At 43.8% G+C, this 20,212-nt stretch overlaps 1 protein-coding gene across 1 annotated transcript in view; it reads right to left on the reverse strand.

The window, feature by feature from the left end:
• The window catches only part of DNAH8 (dynein axonemal heavy chain 8), a 622,089-nt gene that overhangs the window by 99,515 nt on the left and 502,362 nt on the right, over positions 1-20,212 (reverse strand). Inside the window, exon 74 of the mRNA XM_040430275.1 lies at positions 3,718-3,845. Within this exon, the coding sequence (XP_040286209.1) occupies positions 3,718-3,845 (128 nt within the window). The remainder of the gene's footprint in view (positions 1-3,717; positions 3,846-20,212) is intronic.

Consider the following 20,212-nt stretch of genomic DNA (forward strand, 5'->3'; position numbering starts at 1 on the left):
AAAGGAAAGACCTGGAACTGGTAATGACTGATCCTCCCCTGAACCCAAACCGCCATCCTTAAATATTACTGGTAATCTAGATGGATTGGAATATGATAGTAGGCATTGGGGAGGTCTATTGTTGCCATAACCCAGTCTCTGGATAATAGATTGATAGTGGACCTTACTGGCTCCATCTTGAATCTCTTCAGATTTATGATTGCCCAGAATGATCAGTTTGGTTTCTTTATTAGAAAAATTGAACAATAGAAGCCTTTCTTCTCTTCTTCTTGAGGGACTTGGATTGTTGCTTCCTTTTGAAGGAGAAGCGCAATCCTTTCTTTCTCCCTTTAATCTTAAATTTTCCAGGTACCTGTCGGGGGGAAGGGGGGGGGGAGGGGGTGAGTACCTGATAGTTCCAGCCTGTATCCTGATTTTATTATAGACAGCACCCATGGAGAGGTGTGAATATGTTTCCAGGCCTGAAAGAATTGTTTTATCCTTCCCACAACCGGACTTCTGGCGTTATTGGGTGGCACTTGTGTAAGAGGCAGCCCTGAATCAACCAGCAGCATTTCCAGCACTTATATCTATGCAGACTGTCATGTTTCCCTCCGGCCACCAGAGGCCACTGTGACTAAACAGGAACCTGAGTTGTGCTGGCCAGAGGCTAAGAAAGAGTTAAGAAGTTTTTCCCGGGCTGTTCTAGAAGTTGCTGGGGGCCTTGCTAAGATAACAGGGAGAGATGGACTGCTGAGAGATAACAGTAAAAGACTGGAGCAGCAGGAGGCTATATTAGCTGAGATTTTCCTGACAGCTGTGGAGCTGCACACAGAGGACTTCACTGTGTGTTCCAGAGGAGTGGGACCGTGTGTAGAGACCAGTACAAGCCGGATCCTTCCTGCCAGAGCTGGAACTAGGTGGAGATCTGCATCTGTGTGACCAGAGAGAGAAAGACAGCCAAGCAAGCGACCGGACCTGGATCCAGACTGCATCTTATTGGACCCAGGACAATCTGCAGAACTGTGAGTGGCACCGGAGCTTTCCTTTGATAGGTTATAGAGTCAGGGACTTAGTCAGTGCGCTGTAGAAGGGCTAGATAGGAAATTGGTAGTGAGAGTAGCCTCCAAGCTGACTGCTTACTGTTTAGCTCATTCTGTGTATATGCAAAACTCCATTGCCATTGTTGTTGATTTATGTTCACCTGTTAATACCATTCCTGTCTTTGACCCATTGTGCCTCTGGTGCGGTGGTACTGTATTGTTACTCAGGTTTTCCGGCAGTTTCATTTTGCTCCTTAATAAAGCTGGCTTTTGCTTCAGTCTCCTTGTCAGCTGTACTGTACTTGAGTCCTGCTTTGCGGTCTCTCCCTCCTCTGACCGCTACACTTGGATGGGAGGATTTTTCTGAGAAGAGGAATCCTTTACTTTTCCCCTTTGAAGACTGCCATGAAGCCCCTGAATTCTTCCTTTTTTGATCAAACCTAGGACGTCTCCGGGAGCGAAAATTACGTCTCTGATGGAAAAACTTTGACTCCGTAGGAAAGCCTTTTTTTCCAGGATATCATCTAAGGCTTTCCCAAATAAATGATCGTCTTCACATGAGATGGCATAGAGCTTATTTTTTGAGGCTGAATCTCCATTCCAGGACATTAACCACTCCGCTCTACGAGAGGCATTCGATAAGGCTGCAGTCTTTGCTGACAATTTCACCACATCTGCCAGGAAATTTGATGCCTGCTTTAAAACCAGCATGGAGGCCAGAATATCTTCTCTAGGAATGCTTGACTGACTATGTTCCTCTAGCTGAGTCCGCCATAAAGACAGGGTTCTTGCGGTATACTGTAAGTGGCCGAGATGCCAAAACGCAGCATAGCCATAGAAGATTCGGTTTAGCGTAGGACCCGCCTGACCTGAGACCACCTTGGCACTTGGTAGGCGGGCACAGATGTGTTTTGATCAAAATATATTGGCTAAGTGTCTTAGATTTTATCATATCAGAGTGAGGACTTTGTCCATATATAATGCTTGCATCTACTTTATTAAGTGCATTATTACCTTATTTCTGTGATTTTCTTCAATAATATGGCCAGGGACATTCTCACATTTATATATCATACCGTGCAGGATGTTTTTATCTTTGTTTTTTCTGTGATTTTTTTGTTTATGTAGTATATGCTTGAGGGAGTGGCACCTTAAAGTGTGAATGCGCTCCTACTTTATCTTGGGAGTAGGATTCCTTTGCACTTTTGCCCTTCCTATCTCATAGACCGCCTTGATTAGGTGGTACATATGGGTGTGCTTGCTCCTCCTCCCATTGGTTGCTTGATGCACATGGAGGTGACTAGGAGCAGCACACCATATGTGTGGGGTCTTCGCTCCTGAACATAGAAGCCCAATGGCTTAGGTAGGTTTAGCGTAGGACCCGCCTGACCTGAGACCACCTTGGCGCTTGGTAGGCGGGCACAGATGTGTTTTGATAAAAATATATTGGCTAAGTGTCTCAGATTTTATCATATCAGAGTGAGGACTTTGTCCATATATAATGCCTTCATCTACTTTATTAAGTGCATTATTACCTTATTTCGGTGATTTTTTTTTGCCATGGAAGATTCCCAGGATTTTCTGAGCAGGGACTCACATTTCTTATCCATAGGATCCTTAGGATATCTTGGAGATCATTCATCCATTCATTCTGGATTACATTTTTAATATTCGTGTATCCTGGTAAAACTCTTTTCTTTTTCTCCGCCAATCCTAAAAACATCTGATCCTGGACAGATAACGTTTTTTTGGTCTATTCTAAATTTATTGTCGCCCTAATGGTTTTAAGTAAGGATTCAGTTTCCTCTATGGAACACAATGGCGACCCGAGGAGCCTTCAGAGATACTAGAATTCGTATCTGAAGAAGCTTCCTCCTCATCCAGATCGGATAAATGTTCATCAATCACAAAGGGAACCGCTCTGGAGGTGGAAGGTTTAGGACAGACTGCAGCCAATCTCGCATCAATGGCTGCTCCAATTTCTTCCTTAATTAAGGATCTTAAACTATCCACAATAGATAGGGATTCCTCCACACGCAGCGTGCCGTACCCGGAGGTAGAGGAAGGAGCGTTCCCTGGCTCTGGGAACGCCCCCAATCACCGCACCAACGACTCCCAGCCCAAAAACAAGGAACAGAAGCCCGGGGCAGCCAGCACACCCCAGACTTATGCCAGAGGGGAAGGGGGAGCACTCTAAAACCGCTCCGGTAACCTTCCCCCTGCAGGAGACCTCCGGAAGACCGGGAGAACTTACCAAAAGCCCTGTGCAACCACGCTGATCCATACCCTGCCACCTGAGGGACAGGAAAACAACTGGTGAAGGTAAGGGAGAGGGAGCTTTTATACACTGATCTCAGTTGTTTTCCTGTCCCTAAAGAGGTGGGTACCCTCCAGGTAGTGCCGTTGTGGAGGTGTGGGGAAAGTTAGGGGTTCCGAAATGTAATGTGATTAATCAGACCAGTCCATGTTCTACCTACAGTGTACCCTAGTTACCAGGCATTACAGCCCCACACACGCAGGATGTGTTGTGCTGTGTGTCCTGACATCTATCATTGCCAGCGGTAACCTTCTCAGCAGTATGTGCTACAGTAGCTCTGAGGACTGGGATTTTTCTCTAACACAAGGTGCACTTTATGCTGTTATAAGAATAAGGGGCTGCATACACTACAATGACACATTCAGCATTAGAGTCTACCTGTTACTCTGAGATTTCAATGCTCTGCTTTGTTCGGTCCATCTGATCCTCTCTCCGCTGAGTCCATCGAGAAGATCTGATGCAGTTTCCACTTTCTTTCTGCAAAGTTCTGCCTCACTGAGAAGATTCTAGGGAAATCAAATGTGAACGTTTTATTTTAATCACTTATGTTTTTCTTACACCATTTTCAGAAAGTCTGCCACTGGAACAGTAGCTGAAGTGGAGAACCACAGGGGAACCCCAAAAAAAGGCATTCAACTCCCACTCTCTTCTCAGAAAATTGGGATACACAGCGCATCCAGTAATTGATATTCTGGCCAAGATTTGCTGACTGCCTTGCATTGTCCCTACTGTAAATGCGATAACTCTTCCTGCTGTAATGGGAATGGAGCGGAATGTGGAAAATCAATCACACTGTTGAAGATATCCTTTATATGGACTGCAGCACACTTACATCTGATTGAATGTCAATATCATTAAGCCTGATATCATTATGTCAATATCACTAAGATTGTTTTTTTACTCCCAGCCCTCCCAAAGCCGTAACTTTTTTATTTTTTTATTGTGGGACAAGAGGCACTTTCTAATGGTGTGGTTGCAAGCGTGAAAAAAAATTACAAATGGGATGAAATGGGGGAAAAAAACGCAATCCTGCAACAGTTTTTTGTGTTTTGTGTTTATGGTGTTCCCTATATCATAAAACTGAAACAATATAACCGGACCCAAGAGAGAGTCACAAGAACCACCCCATATATGCACATCCGACAATAAGTCAATATAAAAATATATATAAAGTTTATTAGACACACCAACAGATACACATTAAAAATTGTATACGATTAGAACAAAGTGCGGTATGCAATATACGGTAATATATGTAACCGACACATGCAGGTCCACTGGGTTGCCACAGAATGGGCATATACATTATAAACCAGCATATAAAAATCCAATACAAAACATATTGCAAATCTGAAATGAGGTGAGACCACTAGAAATGCAGACAGACCATGATGAGGTCTAAATTGGAGAGTCAAACCTACATAAACCTGCTGATGCAGTGGACCTGGAAGAGTGAGAGAACGCCCAGCGCGTATCGGCGGAACAATCCGGCTTCCTCAGGGGTAAGGAGCTGTGTGTTGGGGTATCACTTTATATAGGATGATAAATAGGGCAAAATTACATTCACCTGTGCAGCAGAGTGTTCTGAGCAGTGTGGAGGCATAACAAACAATCCATGACCAGAAACCGGAAGTGTGGAGGTCACATGATCGGCAGGTGGAACGCATATGTGTCCCACCTGTCAGATCACAGCTGCACAATAAAAAAAAATATATATATATATTTTTTTTTCTTTTTTTTGCTTTTCTCTCTTCCTTTGCAGGAGGGAAGGGGCATATGATGCGTTCCTGTCAAGTGCAGAACGATAAACATGTATGAATGTGAGAATTATGTCCCACAGTTAGAGAATACATGTACCAACTGGGTTGGTTAACATGTATGAGCAGGGATCGTGAACCGGATGTGTAGAAACACGTGACCGGAAGTAAAATGCCGCAGTGGAACGCATGATGCGTTCGTCACACTGGTGGGAGGGTCTGGGAAACACAGTATACCTGAAGGGATGCAGGAGGGCATATTAGATGAAGGGGCAAAGTTATAAATGTGATATATGATGTAATATCATGCAGTGTGATGTAGTGTGATTGTGCCTACACTGAAAATGTGTTTGTTGTACTTAGATAGATACACAAGTGCTGATAATAAAGCAACCATATAGCTGCATGGACATAAATACAGATAGAGGAGTGTATACATATATGTCAGGGGTCAGGCAATGAACAGCAGATACATAATACCAATCCTATATACAAAACATGAAACGGTCATCAGTGATTAAATATCAATATACATGTATGTTGTATCCATAACATCAACATATATTCCTGCAGGACAAATTGATAATAAATAATCATGAACAATTATATAAGCGTAAGAGGACCCTAATCTATGATCCAAGACGTGTTTGTTGATAAAACCTGAAATACAAGAAATAGTGAAGTGAAGACTTACTAAGTAAAATATAATGTGGGAAAGACCACGGTGGAAGTGAAAAGTATGGTGGATAAAGAGGTGCACAATGTATTTATGCACAACGTGTATTTATGTCCATGCAGCTATATGGTTGCTTTATTATTAGCACTTGTGTATCTATCTAGGTACAACAAACACGTTTTTTTTTTTATTGTGCAGCTGTGATCTGACAGGTGGGACACATATGCGTTCCACCTGCCGATCATGTGACCTCCACACTTCCGGTTTCCGGTCATGGATTGTTTGTTATGCCTCCACACTGCTCAGAACACTCTGCTGCACAGGTGAATGTAATTTTGCCCTATTTATCATCCTATGTAAAGTGATACCCCAACACACAGCTCCTTACCCCTGAGGAAGCCGGATTGTTCCGCCGATACGCGTTGGGCGTTCTTTCACTCTTCCAGGTCCACTGCACCAGCAGGTTTATGTAGGTTTGACTCTCCAATTTAGACCTCATCATGGTCTGTCTGCATTTCTAGTGGTCTTACCTCATTTCATATTTTCTATATATTTTGTATTGGATTTTTATATGCTGGTTTATAATGTATATGCCCATTCTGTGGCAACCCAGTGGACCTGCATGTGTCGGTTACATATATTACCGTATATTGCATACCGCACTTTGTTCTAATCGTATACAATTTTTAATGTGTATCTGTTGGTGTGTCTAATAAACGTTATATATATTTTTATATTGACTTATTGTCGGATGTGCATATATGGGGTGGTTCTTGTGACTCTCTCTTGGGTCCGGTCATATTGTTTCATGCTCTTTTCACCACCCTTTGCACTCCGCGTATTATTTGGTGTGCCCCCTGTTTTCTCAATCTATATCATAAAACTGACCAGTTAGTTTCATTCTCCAGGTCAGTATGAACCTGGCAATACCACATATTTATATATTTTTTTTTATACTGAATAAAATAAAAACCTTGAAATGTCTTTTTTCTTTTAGTCGCCATATTCTGACCCCTATAACTTTTTTTTATAGTTCGGTGTACAGAGTTGTGTGAGGGTGATCTGTACTTTTCAACGATACCATTTTGGGGTGCGTTCGACTTTTTGATACCTTTTTAATAACATTTTTTGTGGGAAGAGAAGCGACCAAAAATGGCAAATCGGCTATTTAAACTTTTTTTTTCCACTTCGCCATTTTCCGTATAGGATAATTATTTTTATATTTTAATAGTACGAGCGTTTTTGCACACGTTGATACCCATGATGTGTATTTTTTTTTTTCATCTTGGAGGAAAGGAGGGTGATTAAATTTATATATATGTATATATATTTTATTATTATTTTTATTTATAAAAACAATATATATATATTTTTTTATAGTTCCCATAGCATTGGAGTGTATGAGGAGGCAGGGGCTCCATAGAAATTACTATGCAGCAGCCTCCTATCACACAGGAGGACAGGGGCTGCTGCTAACAAGCGTGTGCTTCCAGGTTTTCATGCGCTCAGATGCCGTGGTCAGGTTTGACCACGGCATTTGAAGCGTTAAATGTCCGTGACTTGCATTAACGCCGGTCGTGGACATTAGCTGCGGGTGCCTGCTGTATGAAGAATTTTTTAATGCCTGACCGCTGACGCATTTTTACGTGGGAATTCAGGAAGGGGTTAAAGGTAGATTACAATGCAATCAGTAATTTTAAGCTCTTGCGAGCAGGGTCCACAAAGCTTTCCATCTTCTTGTTGATTAGTTTGTGTCTCTCTATGTAATGTCTAATTTTGGTTGTACATGGTCCCTCTGATAATAGAGCACTACCGAATATGTTGGTGCTAGATAAAGATCAGGGGTGGACTGGCCATAGACTCTACAGGGAAATTTCCAATTGGGCTGATGCCTAGGGGGCCACCCGAGCCCTCCTCACTGCCGCCAGCCAGGTACGTAATTGTAACGCCCCAGAGTGGCATTACCACCTTCTGCACCCTGCCACTTTCTCCTATGGCTAACCTAATGTCATTCTATGTATTTATTTCCAGGTCTCATATAATGTGCATTTCCTATTTTGCAACTGTTATGTTAATATGTAATGTGCCTGGTTCACCAGCAGATGGCAGCATCAATGACAGAGCTACAGGTACAGAGAATGGAGCTTTCCCTTCCATTCTAACCCCTCTCTGTGGTGGTGTGGGCGTGTACAACTTCCTGCAGGAAGGGTGGAGACTAGTGAGAGTTGGTTCAGCTTACCCCCGTCTAGTGGAAGGTTGCAGTTTATCCCCTGACAAGAAATGTGTGTCCAGCAGGTGCACGTCCCTTCTGGACGTGCCTTGCCCAGGCCAGCTAGAGCACCCTAAGCTCTGCTGGATATTGGAGTCCACAGCTGGAAGCCTCTGAAGCCAGGAGTAAAGTTCCCTGGACAAACTAGAGTCAAACTACAGAGGGAAGTTGCAGCACCCAGAGAAAGCTAAGTTATACAGCTACCATGTCAGCACAGCAGAGTCAGAGAGCAACAGATGTAACAGAGAGGAGTTTGCCTGCCACAGTTAATGCCAAAGCCTGCTGGAACCAAGATAAAGCCTGAAACCGTTTGGAGAAACGTTTATGCAAAGTAAAGCTGTTATCTACTTCATCACAAGGTCTGGACTCCATTTATTTCCTCATCCCCTTCATCAACAAGCCCCCTTTTTCATTGCTGCGGAGCCAACATCTGGGGTCCAGCTATCCAGGTGGGAGCACAGTGACACGTGCACCAACATTAAGGGACATTTAGGCCACCCTATACCACTCTGGCATTCCTACCTCTGGGTACCATCCACCGTATCACTAAAAGGGGACCTGTGCCCTTGTTGCTTCACTGCAACTGGCGTCACAAAAACAAGTACTCTTTCCTCTTAAAGGGCCCTGGGGGAAGGCGCCTGCGGCATACTGATCAGATGCTCCCAACAGTAATTAAAGCTGAGAGCATCAGGTACTTATGCACCTGGCCAGTGGCCGCAGATGTCCTTCTGAATTTAACTATATCACCATCCTCACAGTTGAATACTGCAGCTAGGGCGGCAGTATTTTGTGCAGCACTGTGGTATTTGTTTCTGCTGAGGTGGTATTTTGTGTTGCACTACTGTATTGCTGGACCCCGTCTACATCTCTGTGTTGGTCCAACCTACTTGTGTTGCCCACCTTCTTTCACTTTGGATCCACCTATGACATAGGGCCACTTTTAGGAGTTTTTTCCCATGGCCACTTTTTTTTATTTTTTTTACTCGTTTTATTGAAGTTTAACAATTCAGGCATGGTACATAAACATTCATCCGGAAGCATATAATAATCACGTGACTTGTTACATATCAAAAGCGAGAGTACAATTGTTATTCATATTAATTTATTTGATTGGCCATTACATATAAACTGGTCTAAATCTGCACTTATGCCTCTTTGGACAAATGATTGGCCATTGACATACCATAACCTTCCCGTAGTGGATAACTTCAAATACCTGGGTATAGTTATTACCAGAGACCCACTTATGTCATTCACTAAAAATATTGCATTTTTAGTGAATGACATAAGTGGGTCTCTGGTAATAACTATACCCAGGTATTTGAAGTTATCCACTACGGGAAGGTTATGGTATGTCAATGGCCAATCATTTGTCCAAAGAGGCATAAGTGCAGATTTAGACCAGTTTATATGTAGTCCTGAGAAATAACCGAAATGTTCTATAAGCTCTATTGTTCTTGGAAGAGTAATTTCTGCATTATCTAAGAATAGAATCAAGTCATCAGCACATAGACCTATTCTGTCCTCTTTTCCTCCCATTGCTATTCCCCTAAACACAGAGTCCTGTCGTATTCTGAGGGCAAGATGTTCTATGGCCACTGCGAATGAAAGAGGTGAGAGAGGACATCCCTACCTCGTGCCTCTCCTCAGTTGAAATGGTTCTCACTGGGTTCCATTGACTAATATATTTGCTTTAGGATTCTTATATATTATGTGAATCCATTTAATAAACATCGGGCCAAATCCAAAGCTTTTTAGTGCTCCTAATAGGTATGGCCATTCCACGGAATCGAAGGCTTTGGCAGTGTCCAGCGATGCCAGAGCCCACTGTTTATTCTCAGCTACTCCTATCTGAGCTAATGTTATTAGATGTCGACCTTCCCGGAATGAAACCAGTCTGGTCTCCATGCACTATAGTTGTGATGACTTTATTTAATCTATTAGCTAATATCTTGGTAAGTACTTTATAATCTATATTTAATAAGGATATCAGTCTGTGGCGAAACCAACCTCGCCACTGGGTTTTCGGGGGGCCTGGCTACCAGCCTCTTGCCCCAGGATTATGGGCCCTCTCATCAGCCAGGCCTCATTTGTTCACAAAGGACTTGGACTAACTTGAACCCTGGTCTAATTCGTGCCATTTTGGGATGTTAAATGTCTATGTGTATTGAAAAGGGTGGGACATTGTATACGTTGAGTAGTGAGGTCTGTTCCATTGTCTCTCTGTGTGTATTGGCGATGTCCTTTGTCCTGAGAGATAATTGAATTACTTCTCTGTTGTCTCCAGGACAGAGGATATTGTGTATTCGCCTGCCTGTGATGATTGCATCAACCCAGTGTGAGGTAATTCTATCACAGGCAGAGGGGAGGATTTTGTGTGGGAGTGTCTGAGTATATTGTACGTGGTTATTGGCTGTTTTTACAAAACCCTGTGGGTGGTAACCTTGTTGGAAGATGTGTATAAAATGCTTGTGTGTTAAAATAAAGAGTTCCTGTTTTTATACCTTCATGAAGTTTTGGCTCATGTTTGGGGAATGGGATAACTACACTCTTGGGATTGCTATATCATAATACTCCCCTGCGTATAAGCTCTTGTAAGAGCTTGTTCATGGTTCCTGTCTCTGGATTTAGGAGAGGTTCACCCACTGGAGCCTGGAGCCTTGTCGTAGGTCCAGGGTGGGTAGGAGACGGTGAGACCTCCACCAAGCTTCGGCGGTTCGTGGGGTCTGCAGTGCTGATGGTGTCAAGTGGAGTGCTTGGAGTCCTCTGGAAGCACTAGGAGCATCTATCAACGGAGGTACCCGGTCGGGGTGCTAGGCGTTCCGTTACACGGTCTATAAGAGCCACACTCCAGTGGGTGTTTGTCAGGTTTCAGTAATACCACTATGGAGGCATCATACAGTGACTGGCAGATGTTCTTGTCGCTGAGCAGCCTTGTACATTTTATGTAGTTGCGGACCTAGCATATCTATGTATTTAGAATATACCTCTATCGGAATGCCATCCGGACCAGGTGCTTTTCCCGGGGTCAGCCCCTTTATAGCTAGTTGGATTTCCTCTAGCGTAATGTCTTCCTCCAATTGCTTAACTTTGGACAGATCACTTCTTGAAGGTATTTTTCTAGGTCATGATCGGTATAGTGTACCTCAGATTTATATAGGTTTTGGTAGAAACCTTTGAATTCCGAGACTATTTCTTCTATCGACTCCACCACTGTCCCCTCTATGTTTTTTATACGTAACACTGGCGGAGCTGTGGTATTACCATGAACCACATAGGCCAGTATCTTGCCTGCCTGATTCCCCATTTCGAATGTTTGTTGTTTAAGGAAGAACAGTTTGCGTTCACTTTTTTCCCTAAGATGTATCATGTATTGTCTCCCTCTTTCCTATTGTCCTCAGTAGGGTTAGATATGTAGCTACTCTCTGCCTCTTTACAACTGTTACTCAACTCTTCCTCTTTGCGTTGTGTATCCTTTTTAATATATGATATGGAGGATTTAAGACAATCTCGCAAGTATGCTTTCAATGTTTCCCATATTAACAGTTCATCCGCCATCCCGTCATGTACTTCAAAAAACATTTTTAGTTGGTCTGGTATTCAATCATTGTTTGACGTTAGGGATAGCCAGAATGGATGTATACGCATCTTATTTCCATGTTTTATAGTATCAGGTAATAGTAATCTTGCTGTCACTGTTGCATGATCTGAAACTCCATGCGGCCCGTACCATATGTCTACTAGATCAATATATGTATTGGCATTACCTAGGATGTAATCTATTCTAGATAATGCTCCCCTTGACGGGGTAAAGCACAAGTACGTTGCCTGCAATGGGTGTCTTTCCCGCCACATATCCACCCATCCCATCTCAGCAGTCAACCTGGAAAGTACTGTATTACAAGGTTGTAAGTTTGCTCTAGGTGCTTCAGTTTGAAACCTGTCTAGGCTGTTGTTCATCACCATATTAAAATCTCCAATACATATCATTCTAACATTGGGATATTGCGCCACAAATCCCGTTGCCGCGTGTAGCACAGAAATAAAAGTGGGAGGAGGATTATATATATTTATCACTATATGAGGAATACAGGTAATGTAGGCATAAACAAAAATGTATTTTCCCTCCGGATCTATCACTGGAATATGAGTTTCCATATGCATTTTCAGACCATTGAACCCAGGGTTTCCTAATCCTCCCTCCGGTATCTGCTGTTAGATGTGTCTCCTGGAGTCCTATAATATGTGGGTTATGTTTATGGATATGGGAAAACACCACTATCCTCTTTCTGGGACCTCCCAAGCCTCTCACATTCCAGGACATTACATTAAAGGTGGCCATGTTTGTTGCATTATATTTTCCTCAGAATTGCCCTTATTGGAGAGGTCTGAATAACTCCCCCCTCATCTCTCTCCATAAATCCCCCTGCCTTCCACTGCTGTAGTCTAGAAATATAGTACCATACCTTTTCAAAAGAAAACAACATATAACATAACATAGATAACCAAACCCAAATGTAGTGAATATAATGTACACCATCTTTCTCCGTGGCTGTGTGGTCGGGGACCTGCATAGTGTAGCAAGATGTAATACCCATGCAGGTAGCCGACCGGTCTCCCGTTGCTTATATACAGTATGTGGCCATAAACAATTACAATAGTTATAGTAATAGGCAATAACAACCTACTGTAGACATCTGGGGGTTATGATACCAGAGAGATATATTCAGAATCGAAGTACAATATCAACGGACTAGACGTAAACCTTAAGGATTAGCCGAACCTTAATCCTGTTTCAGATATTTCCCTCTTGTGAGTCCCTATGATCTTCATTTAGGCGATGCACGACCCGGTCTCCTGGACACCCATTCTTCTGCTTCTTTTGGGTCTGGAAAAAAGGATCGATTTCCCGTCGTCAATCACACGCAGGCGTGCAGGGTATGCCATTGAGTATTGCAGATTAAATTCTCTTAAGCGTCTTTTTACAGATATGAAGGTAGTGCGTTTCTTTTGAAGCTCTGCTGAGAAATCAGGAAACAGCAATATATTCGTGTTTTCATATGTTATAATTTGTTTGCTCCTTGCTTGACTGAGTATGAGATCTCCGTCCCTCCAATTCAACATGCGCGCCAGGAGAGGTCTAGGTGGAACACCCGGTGGTGGTGGTCGGGCAGGCACTCGGTGGGCTCTCTCCACAGTGTAAGCCGCCAAGAAAGCTGCATCGGGAAATGTGGATTCAAACCACTGCTCAATAAATGTAGCTGGGTCTGAGCCTTCTGCCCTCTCTGGCATGCCCAGAATCCTGACGTTGTTCCTTCTGGCTCTGTTCTCCAAGTCGTCACACTTCTGTTTCCATAGGTTTACTGAACTCTCCATATCTTGCACCCTTACTGTCAGAGGCCGCATGAGGTCTTCCAGAGCAGAGACTCTATCCTCAGTATGGCGAACTCTCTCTCTCAATTGTTGCACATCGTGTCTCAGCAAGCCCAGGTCCACTCTCACCTCGTCTATCTTGCTGGTAAGTGAGGTTTGGCATGATGATATGGCAGACATTAGCTGATCATGGGCTGCCTTAAATGTGAATTCAGGCTCTTCTGAACCCTCAGCCTCGGTATGTCGTGCTGTTTGTCCGTGAGTAGCCGCAGCTCGTGGCGTCGCAGCAGCAGCGGCGCCATGTTGGGCCTCTTGCCTTGCATAATCTTTGAGCCGCGCTGCGGCCGCCTGCACTTTACTTGGGCTCATTTCGTGCCTCCGGGACTTTCTCCGTCTCTTATACACTGTCCACTCTATGTTGTCAGCGGATTATGTGCCAGGATGGTGGAGGATTCTAATCAGGAAACGGAGCAGCTCTCAAACGCGTTCACTCATGTTGGTGGTTGGACATGCATCCCCCCCCCCTTCCAAGTCTGCCCCTGATAAAGATTAATACTATTATTAGTAATTACTGAGAATAATTGGAAGTACTACACCTGTCACAACCAATGGAACACAATTCCATTACACAGAAACCATATCTAATAGACTATGGACACCTTTTTATTGCCCATTTGCTTCCTACATGAAAAGAAAGGTCTGAAAAGTCTGTGCAACCTCTTTACATAGTTGTCTGTGCTGCTGCTTCTGGCTGCTGTCTGACTGCTCTCTCTTGCAGTAGTAGGAGTGTTAGAATTACCGGCAGGGAGGTTAAAGACAGCAAAGCAAGAAAAATTAGTAAGGAAACAGTGCACCAAAAGTCTGCATGGGAAGAGGTCCCGCACTGCAGCATCAGTGTAGATGCAGCAGTGAGGATCCACAGCAGAGTTTGCAGGAGAGGGGGCAGAGATCGCACACAGGCAGAGTCTGTTTCTGTGTCAACACAAGGCATAGGAAATCCCTCAAAGCCAGAATGAAGCTGTGATAATGCATGAGAGCTAATGAAGACAGCAGCATTCTGGGCACACCAGATCCAGCATATATAATTACTGTGGGAAAACGTCTGCATAGAAAATTCTGAAACTAGTAGGAGACAGATCAAGGGGAATAGGACATCAAAATCAGATTGGTGGGGGGCTGACTGCCGACACCCCTGCCGATCAGCTGTTTGAAGAGAAAGCAGTGGTCGTATGAGCACTGCCTTCTCTTTACTGTTTACCTGCTCACCATCACAACTGCAGCTTTAAGCAGGTGTTATTACATCTGAGCCGTTCCATTCACTTCAATGGGACGGCTCCTTCTTATGCAAGGAAATAGAAGGCAGCTGTCCCATTGAAATGAATGGGGATGCTATAGTTGTAATTACACTTGCTCACCATTGCAGTTGTGACGGCAAGCAGGTAAACCGTGAAGAGAAGGCAGCATTCGTGGGAGCATTATTTTCAACCAGCTGTGGGTTAAGGATAGGTCATCAATATAAAAAAATTGGACAACTCCTTTAATGTAACTTTTTAACTCAAGGTAATGATTAACATATGTAAAAGCATAGTTTTCATGTCAAATGTGTCAACAGCCTAAGGCCTCATGCACACGACCGTTTTTTTTTTACGGTCCGCAAAAACAGGGTCCGTAGGTCCGTGATCCGTGACCGTTTTTTCGTCCGTGGGTCTTCCTTGATTTTTGGAGGATCCACGGACATGAAAAAAAAGTCGTTTTGGTGTCCGCCTGGCCGTGCGGAGCCAAACGGATCCGTCCTGAATTACAATGCAAGTCAATGGGGACGGATCCGTTTGACGTTGACACAATACTGTGCAATTTCAAACAGATCCGTCTCCCATTGACTTTCAATGTAAAGTCAGGAGTTAATATACCATAGGATCGGAGTTTACTCCAATCCGGTGGTATATTTTAACTTAAAGCGTCCCCATCACCATGGGAACGCCTCTATGTTAGAATATACCGTCGGATTTGAGTTACATCGTGAAACTCAAATCCGACAGTATATTCTAACACAGAGGCGTTCCCATGGTGATGGGGACGCTTCAGGTTAGAATATACTAAAAGAACTGTGTACATGACTGCCCCCTGCTGCCTGGCAGGTGCTGCCAGGCAGCAGGGGGCAGCCCCCCCCCTGTAGTTAACACGTTGGTGGCCAGTGCGGCCGCCCCCCTCCTTCCCTGTAGTTAACTCATTGGTGGCCAGTGGGCCCCCCTCCCTCCCCTGTAGTTAACTCATTGGTAACCAGTGGGCCCCCCCTCCCTCCCCTGTAGTTAACTCGTTGGTGGCCAGTGCGGCCGGCCCCCCTCCCTCCCCTGTAGTTAACTCGTTGGTGGCCAGTGGGCCCTCTCCCCTCCCTCCCCCTCCTAATTAAAATCTTGGTGGCAGCGGAGAGTACCGATCGGAGTCCCAGTTTAATCGCTGGGGCTCCGATCGGTAACCATGGCAACCAGGACGCTACTGCTGTCCCGGTTGCCATGGTTACTTAGCAATTTGTAGCAGCATTATACTTACCTGTGAGGCTGCGATGTCTGCGTCCGGCCAGGAGCTCCTCCTACTGGTAAGTGACAGGTCTGTGCGGCGCATTGCTTAATGACCTGTCACCAGTAGGAGGAGCTCCCGGCCGGACGCAGACATCGCAGCTTTGCAGGTAAGTATAATATATCGGAGCCCCAGCGATTAAACTGGGACTCCGATCGGTATTCTCCGCTGCCACCAATGATAGGGGGGGGGGATTTTAATTAGGAGGGGGAGGGAGGGGAGAGGGCCCACTGGCCACCAACGAGGTAACTACAGGGGAGGGAGGGGGGGCCCACTGGCCACCAACGATTTAACTACAGGGGAGGGAGGGGGGCCGGCCGCACTGCTTTTCCTGTTGTGTAGTTAACCTCTACAGTGTCACTTTAAGTGGTGATAACTTTAAAACGCTTTGACTTATCCAGGCAATTCTGAGATTTTTTTTTCGTCACATATTGTACTTCATGACACTGGTAAAATGAAGTAAAAAAAATTAAATTTATAAAAAAATACCAAATTTACCCAAAATTATTTAAAAATTGCAAATTTCCAAGTTTCAATTTCTCTACTTCTATAATACATAGTAATACCTCCAAAAATAGTTATTACTTTACATTCCCCATATGTCTACTTCATGTTTGGATCATTTTGGGAATGATATTTTATTTTTTGGGGATGTTACAAGGCTTAGAAGTTTAGAAGCAAATCTTGAAATTTTTCAGAAATTTTCAAAAACTCAATTTTTAGGGACCAGTTCAGGTCTGAAGTCACTTTGCGAGGCTTACATAATAGAAACCACCCAAAAATGACCCCATTTTAAAACCACACCCCTCAAGGTATTTAAAACTGATTTTACAAATGTCGTTAACCCTTTAGGTGTTCCACAAGAATTAATGGAAAATAGAGATACAATTTAAAAATGTTACTTTTTTGGCAGATTTTCCATTTTAATATTTTTTTCCCAGTTAGAAAGCAAGGGTTAACAGCCAAACAAAACTCAATATTTATGGCCCTGATTCTGTAGTTTACAGAAACACCCCATATGTGGTCGTAAACTGCTGTACGGGCACATGGCATGGCGCAGAAGGAAAGGACTGCCATACCGTTTTTGGAAGGCAGATTTTGCTGGACTGTTTTTTTTTGACACCATGTCCCATTTGAAGCCCCCCTGATGCACCCCTAGAGTAGAAACTCCAAAAAAGTGACCACATCTAAGAAACTACACCCCTCAAGGTATTCAAAACTGATTTTACAAACGTCGTTAACCCTTTACGTGTTCCACAAGAGTTATTGGCAAATGGAGATGAAATTTCAGAATTTAAATTTGTTGCCAAATTTTCCATTTTAATCAATTTTTTCCAGTAACAAAGCAAGGGTTAACAGCCAAACAAAACTCAATATTTATTGCCTGGATTCTGTAGTTTACAGAAACACCTCATATGTGTTCGTAAACTGCTGTACGGGCACACGGCAGGGCGCAGAAGGAAAGGAATGCCATACGGTTTTTGGAAGGCAGATTTTGCTGGACTGGTTTTTTTGACACCATGTTCATTTGAAGCCCCCCTGATGCACCCCTAGAGTAGAAACTCCAAAAAACTGACCCTATTTTAGAAACTACAGGATAGGGTTGAAGTTTTGTTGGTACTAGTTTAGGGTACATATGATTTTTGGTTGCTCTATATTACACTTTTTGTGAGGCAAGGTAACAAGAAATAGCTGTTTTGGCACCGGTTTTATTTTTTGTGATTTACAACATTCATCTGACAGGTTAGAGCATGTGGTATTTTTATAGACCAGGTTGTCACGGACGCGGCGATACCCATTATGTATACTTTTTTTTTATTTATGTAAGTTTACACAATGATTTCTTTTTTGAAACAAAAAAAATCATGTTTTAGTGTTTCCATAGTCTGAGAGCCATAATTTTTTCAGTTTTTGGGCGATTACCTTGGGTAGGGTATGATTTTTGCGGGATGAGATGACGGTTTTATTGGCACTATTTTGGGGTGCGTGTGACTTTATGATCGCTTGCTATTACACTTTTTGTGATGTAAGGTGAAAAAAAAAGGCTTTTTTTACACCGTTTTTATTTTTTTACGGTATTCACCTTAGGGGATAGGTTATGTAATATTTTTATAGAGCCAGTTATTACGGACACTGCGATACCTAATATGTATACTTTTTTTTTATTTATGTAAGTTTTACACAATGATTTCATTTTTGAAGCAAAAAAAATCATGTTTTAGTGTTTCTATAGTCTGAGAGCGATAATTTTTTCAGTTTTTGGGCGATTATCTTGGGTAGGGTATGATTTTTGCAGGATGCGATGACTGTTTGATTGGCACTATTTTGGGGTGCGTGTGAATTTTTGATTGCTTGCTATTACACTTTTGGTGTAATAGCAAGCACAGTTTTTATTTTTTACGGTGTTCATCTGAGGGGTTAGGTCATGTTATATGTTTATAGAGCCAGTCGATACGGATGCGGCGATACCTAATATGTATACTTTTCTTTCCCCCCTATTTTTTACCAATTTTGTTTTACTTTATTTGGGGAAAATTACGTTTTTGTTTATTTTTAGTTTAAACTTAAAAAATTTTTGGGGAAAAACTTTATTTTTTAAACTTTTTTTTTCACTATATTTTTTGTCCCACTTTGGGACTTCAACTTTTGGGGGTGTAATCCTTTACAATGCATTCCAATACTTCTGTATACAGTGAGTATTACTTCATACAGCTTCCAGCCTGTGAGATGCAGGGGGCTGGATCTCACAGGCTCGTCACCGGAAGGCAGCGCGATGCCTTCCTTAGGCATCGCGCTGCCTTCCATGCCATTGTGTCCCCCCTACAGCCGCATGGGGACCCGATGGCACAACCGCCAGCCGCCGCAACCACAGGTAAAAGCCGCAAACCGTAGGTCTGAATTGATCGGTCACGGGACCCCCGCGCGCATTTAGCCAAGGTGCCTGCTCAATGAGCACCGGGCGGCGGTGATCGGAGCTATACATGACGTACCGGTACGTCATGTGTCCTTAAGTACCAAGACAACATGCCGTACCGGTACGTCATGTGTCCTGAAGAGGTTAAACATCGTTACATGTATAGTCTTGTTATGCCTTTTACATGATTGGGAAACTCTAATCTAGGAAGGCGTGTTCGTCTGATAAGGTTGTGAATAATTACTCACACACAAGTGGTAAGAAAACAAGACCACCACCACCAAAGGAAAAAGAGGGCCCTAAGAAAGATCCTTAGGCCTCATGCACACGACCGTTGTGTGCATCCGTGGCCGTTGTGCCGTTTTCCATTTTTTTTCGCGGACCTATTGACTTTCAATGGGTCCGTGGAAAAATCGGAAAATGCCCCGTTTTGCAGCCGCATCCGTGATCCGTGTTTCCTGTCCTTTAAAAAAATATGACCTGTCCTATTTTTTGGACGGACAACGGTTCACGGACCCATTCAAGTAAATGGGTCCGTGAAAGAACACGGATGCACACAAGATTGGCATCTGCGTCCGTGATCCGTGGCCGTAGGTTACTTTCATACAGACGGATCCGAAGATCTGTCTGCATAAAAGCCTTTTCAGAGATGAGTTTTCACTTCGTGAAAACTCATATCCGACAGTATATTCTAACACAGATGCGTTCCCATAGTGATGGGGGCGCTTCTAGTTAGAATATACTATGAACTGTGTACATGACTGCCCCCTGCTGCCTGGCAGCACCCGATCTCTTACAGGGGGCTGTGATCCGCACAATTAACCCCTCAGGTGCTGCATCTGAGGGGTTAATTGTGCATATCATAGCCCCCTATAAGAGATCAGGGGCTGCCAGGCAGCAGGGGGCAGACCCCCCTCCCTCCCCAGTTTTAATTTCATTGGTGGCCAGTGCGGCCCCCCCTCCCTCTATTGTAATATCATTGGTGGCCAGTGTGCGGCCCCCCCCGGCCCCCCCTCCCTTCCACTATTGTATTATCATTGGTGGCCAGTGTGCGGCCTCCCCCGGCCCCCCTCCCTCCCTCTATTGTATTATCATTGGTGGCCAGTGTGCGGCCCCCCCTCTATTGTATTAATATCATTGGTGGCCAGTGTGCAGCCTCCTCTCTCCCCCCCACCGATCATTGGTGGCAGCGGAGAGTTCCGATCGGAGTCCCAGTTTAATCGCTCTGGGGCTCCGATCGGCAACCATGGCAACCAGGTTGCCATGGTAACTTAGCAATATTACAATATTAGAAGCATCATACTTAC

This window comes from Bufo bufo, chromosome 4, assembly GCF_905171765.1.
Source record: "Bufo bufo chromosome 4, aBufBuf1.1, whole genome shotgun sequence".
In the NCBI taxonomy this organism is placed as follows: Eukaryota; Metazoa; Chordata; class Amphibia; order Anura; family Bufonidae; genus Bufo; species Bufo bufo.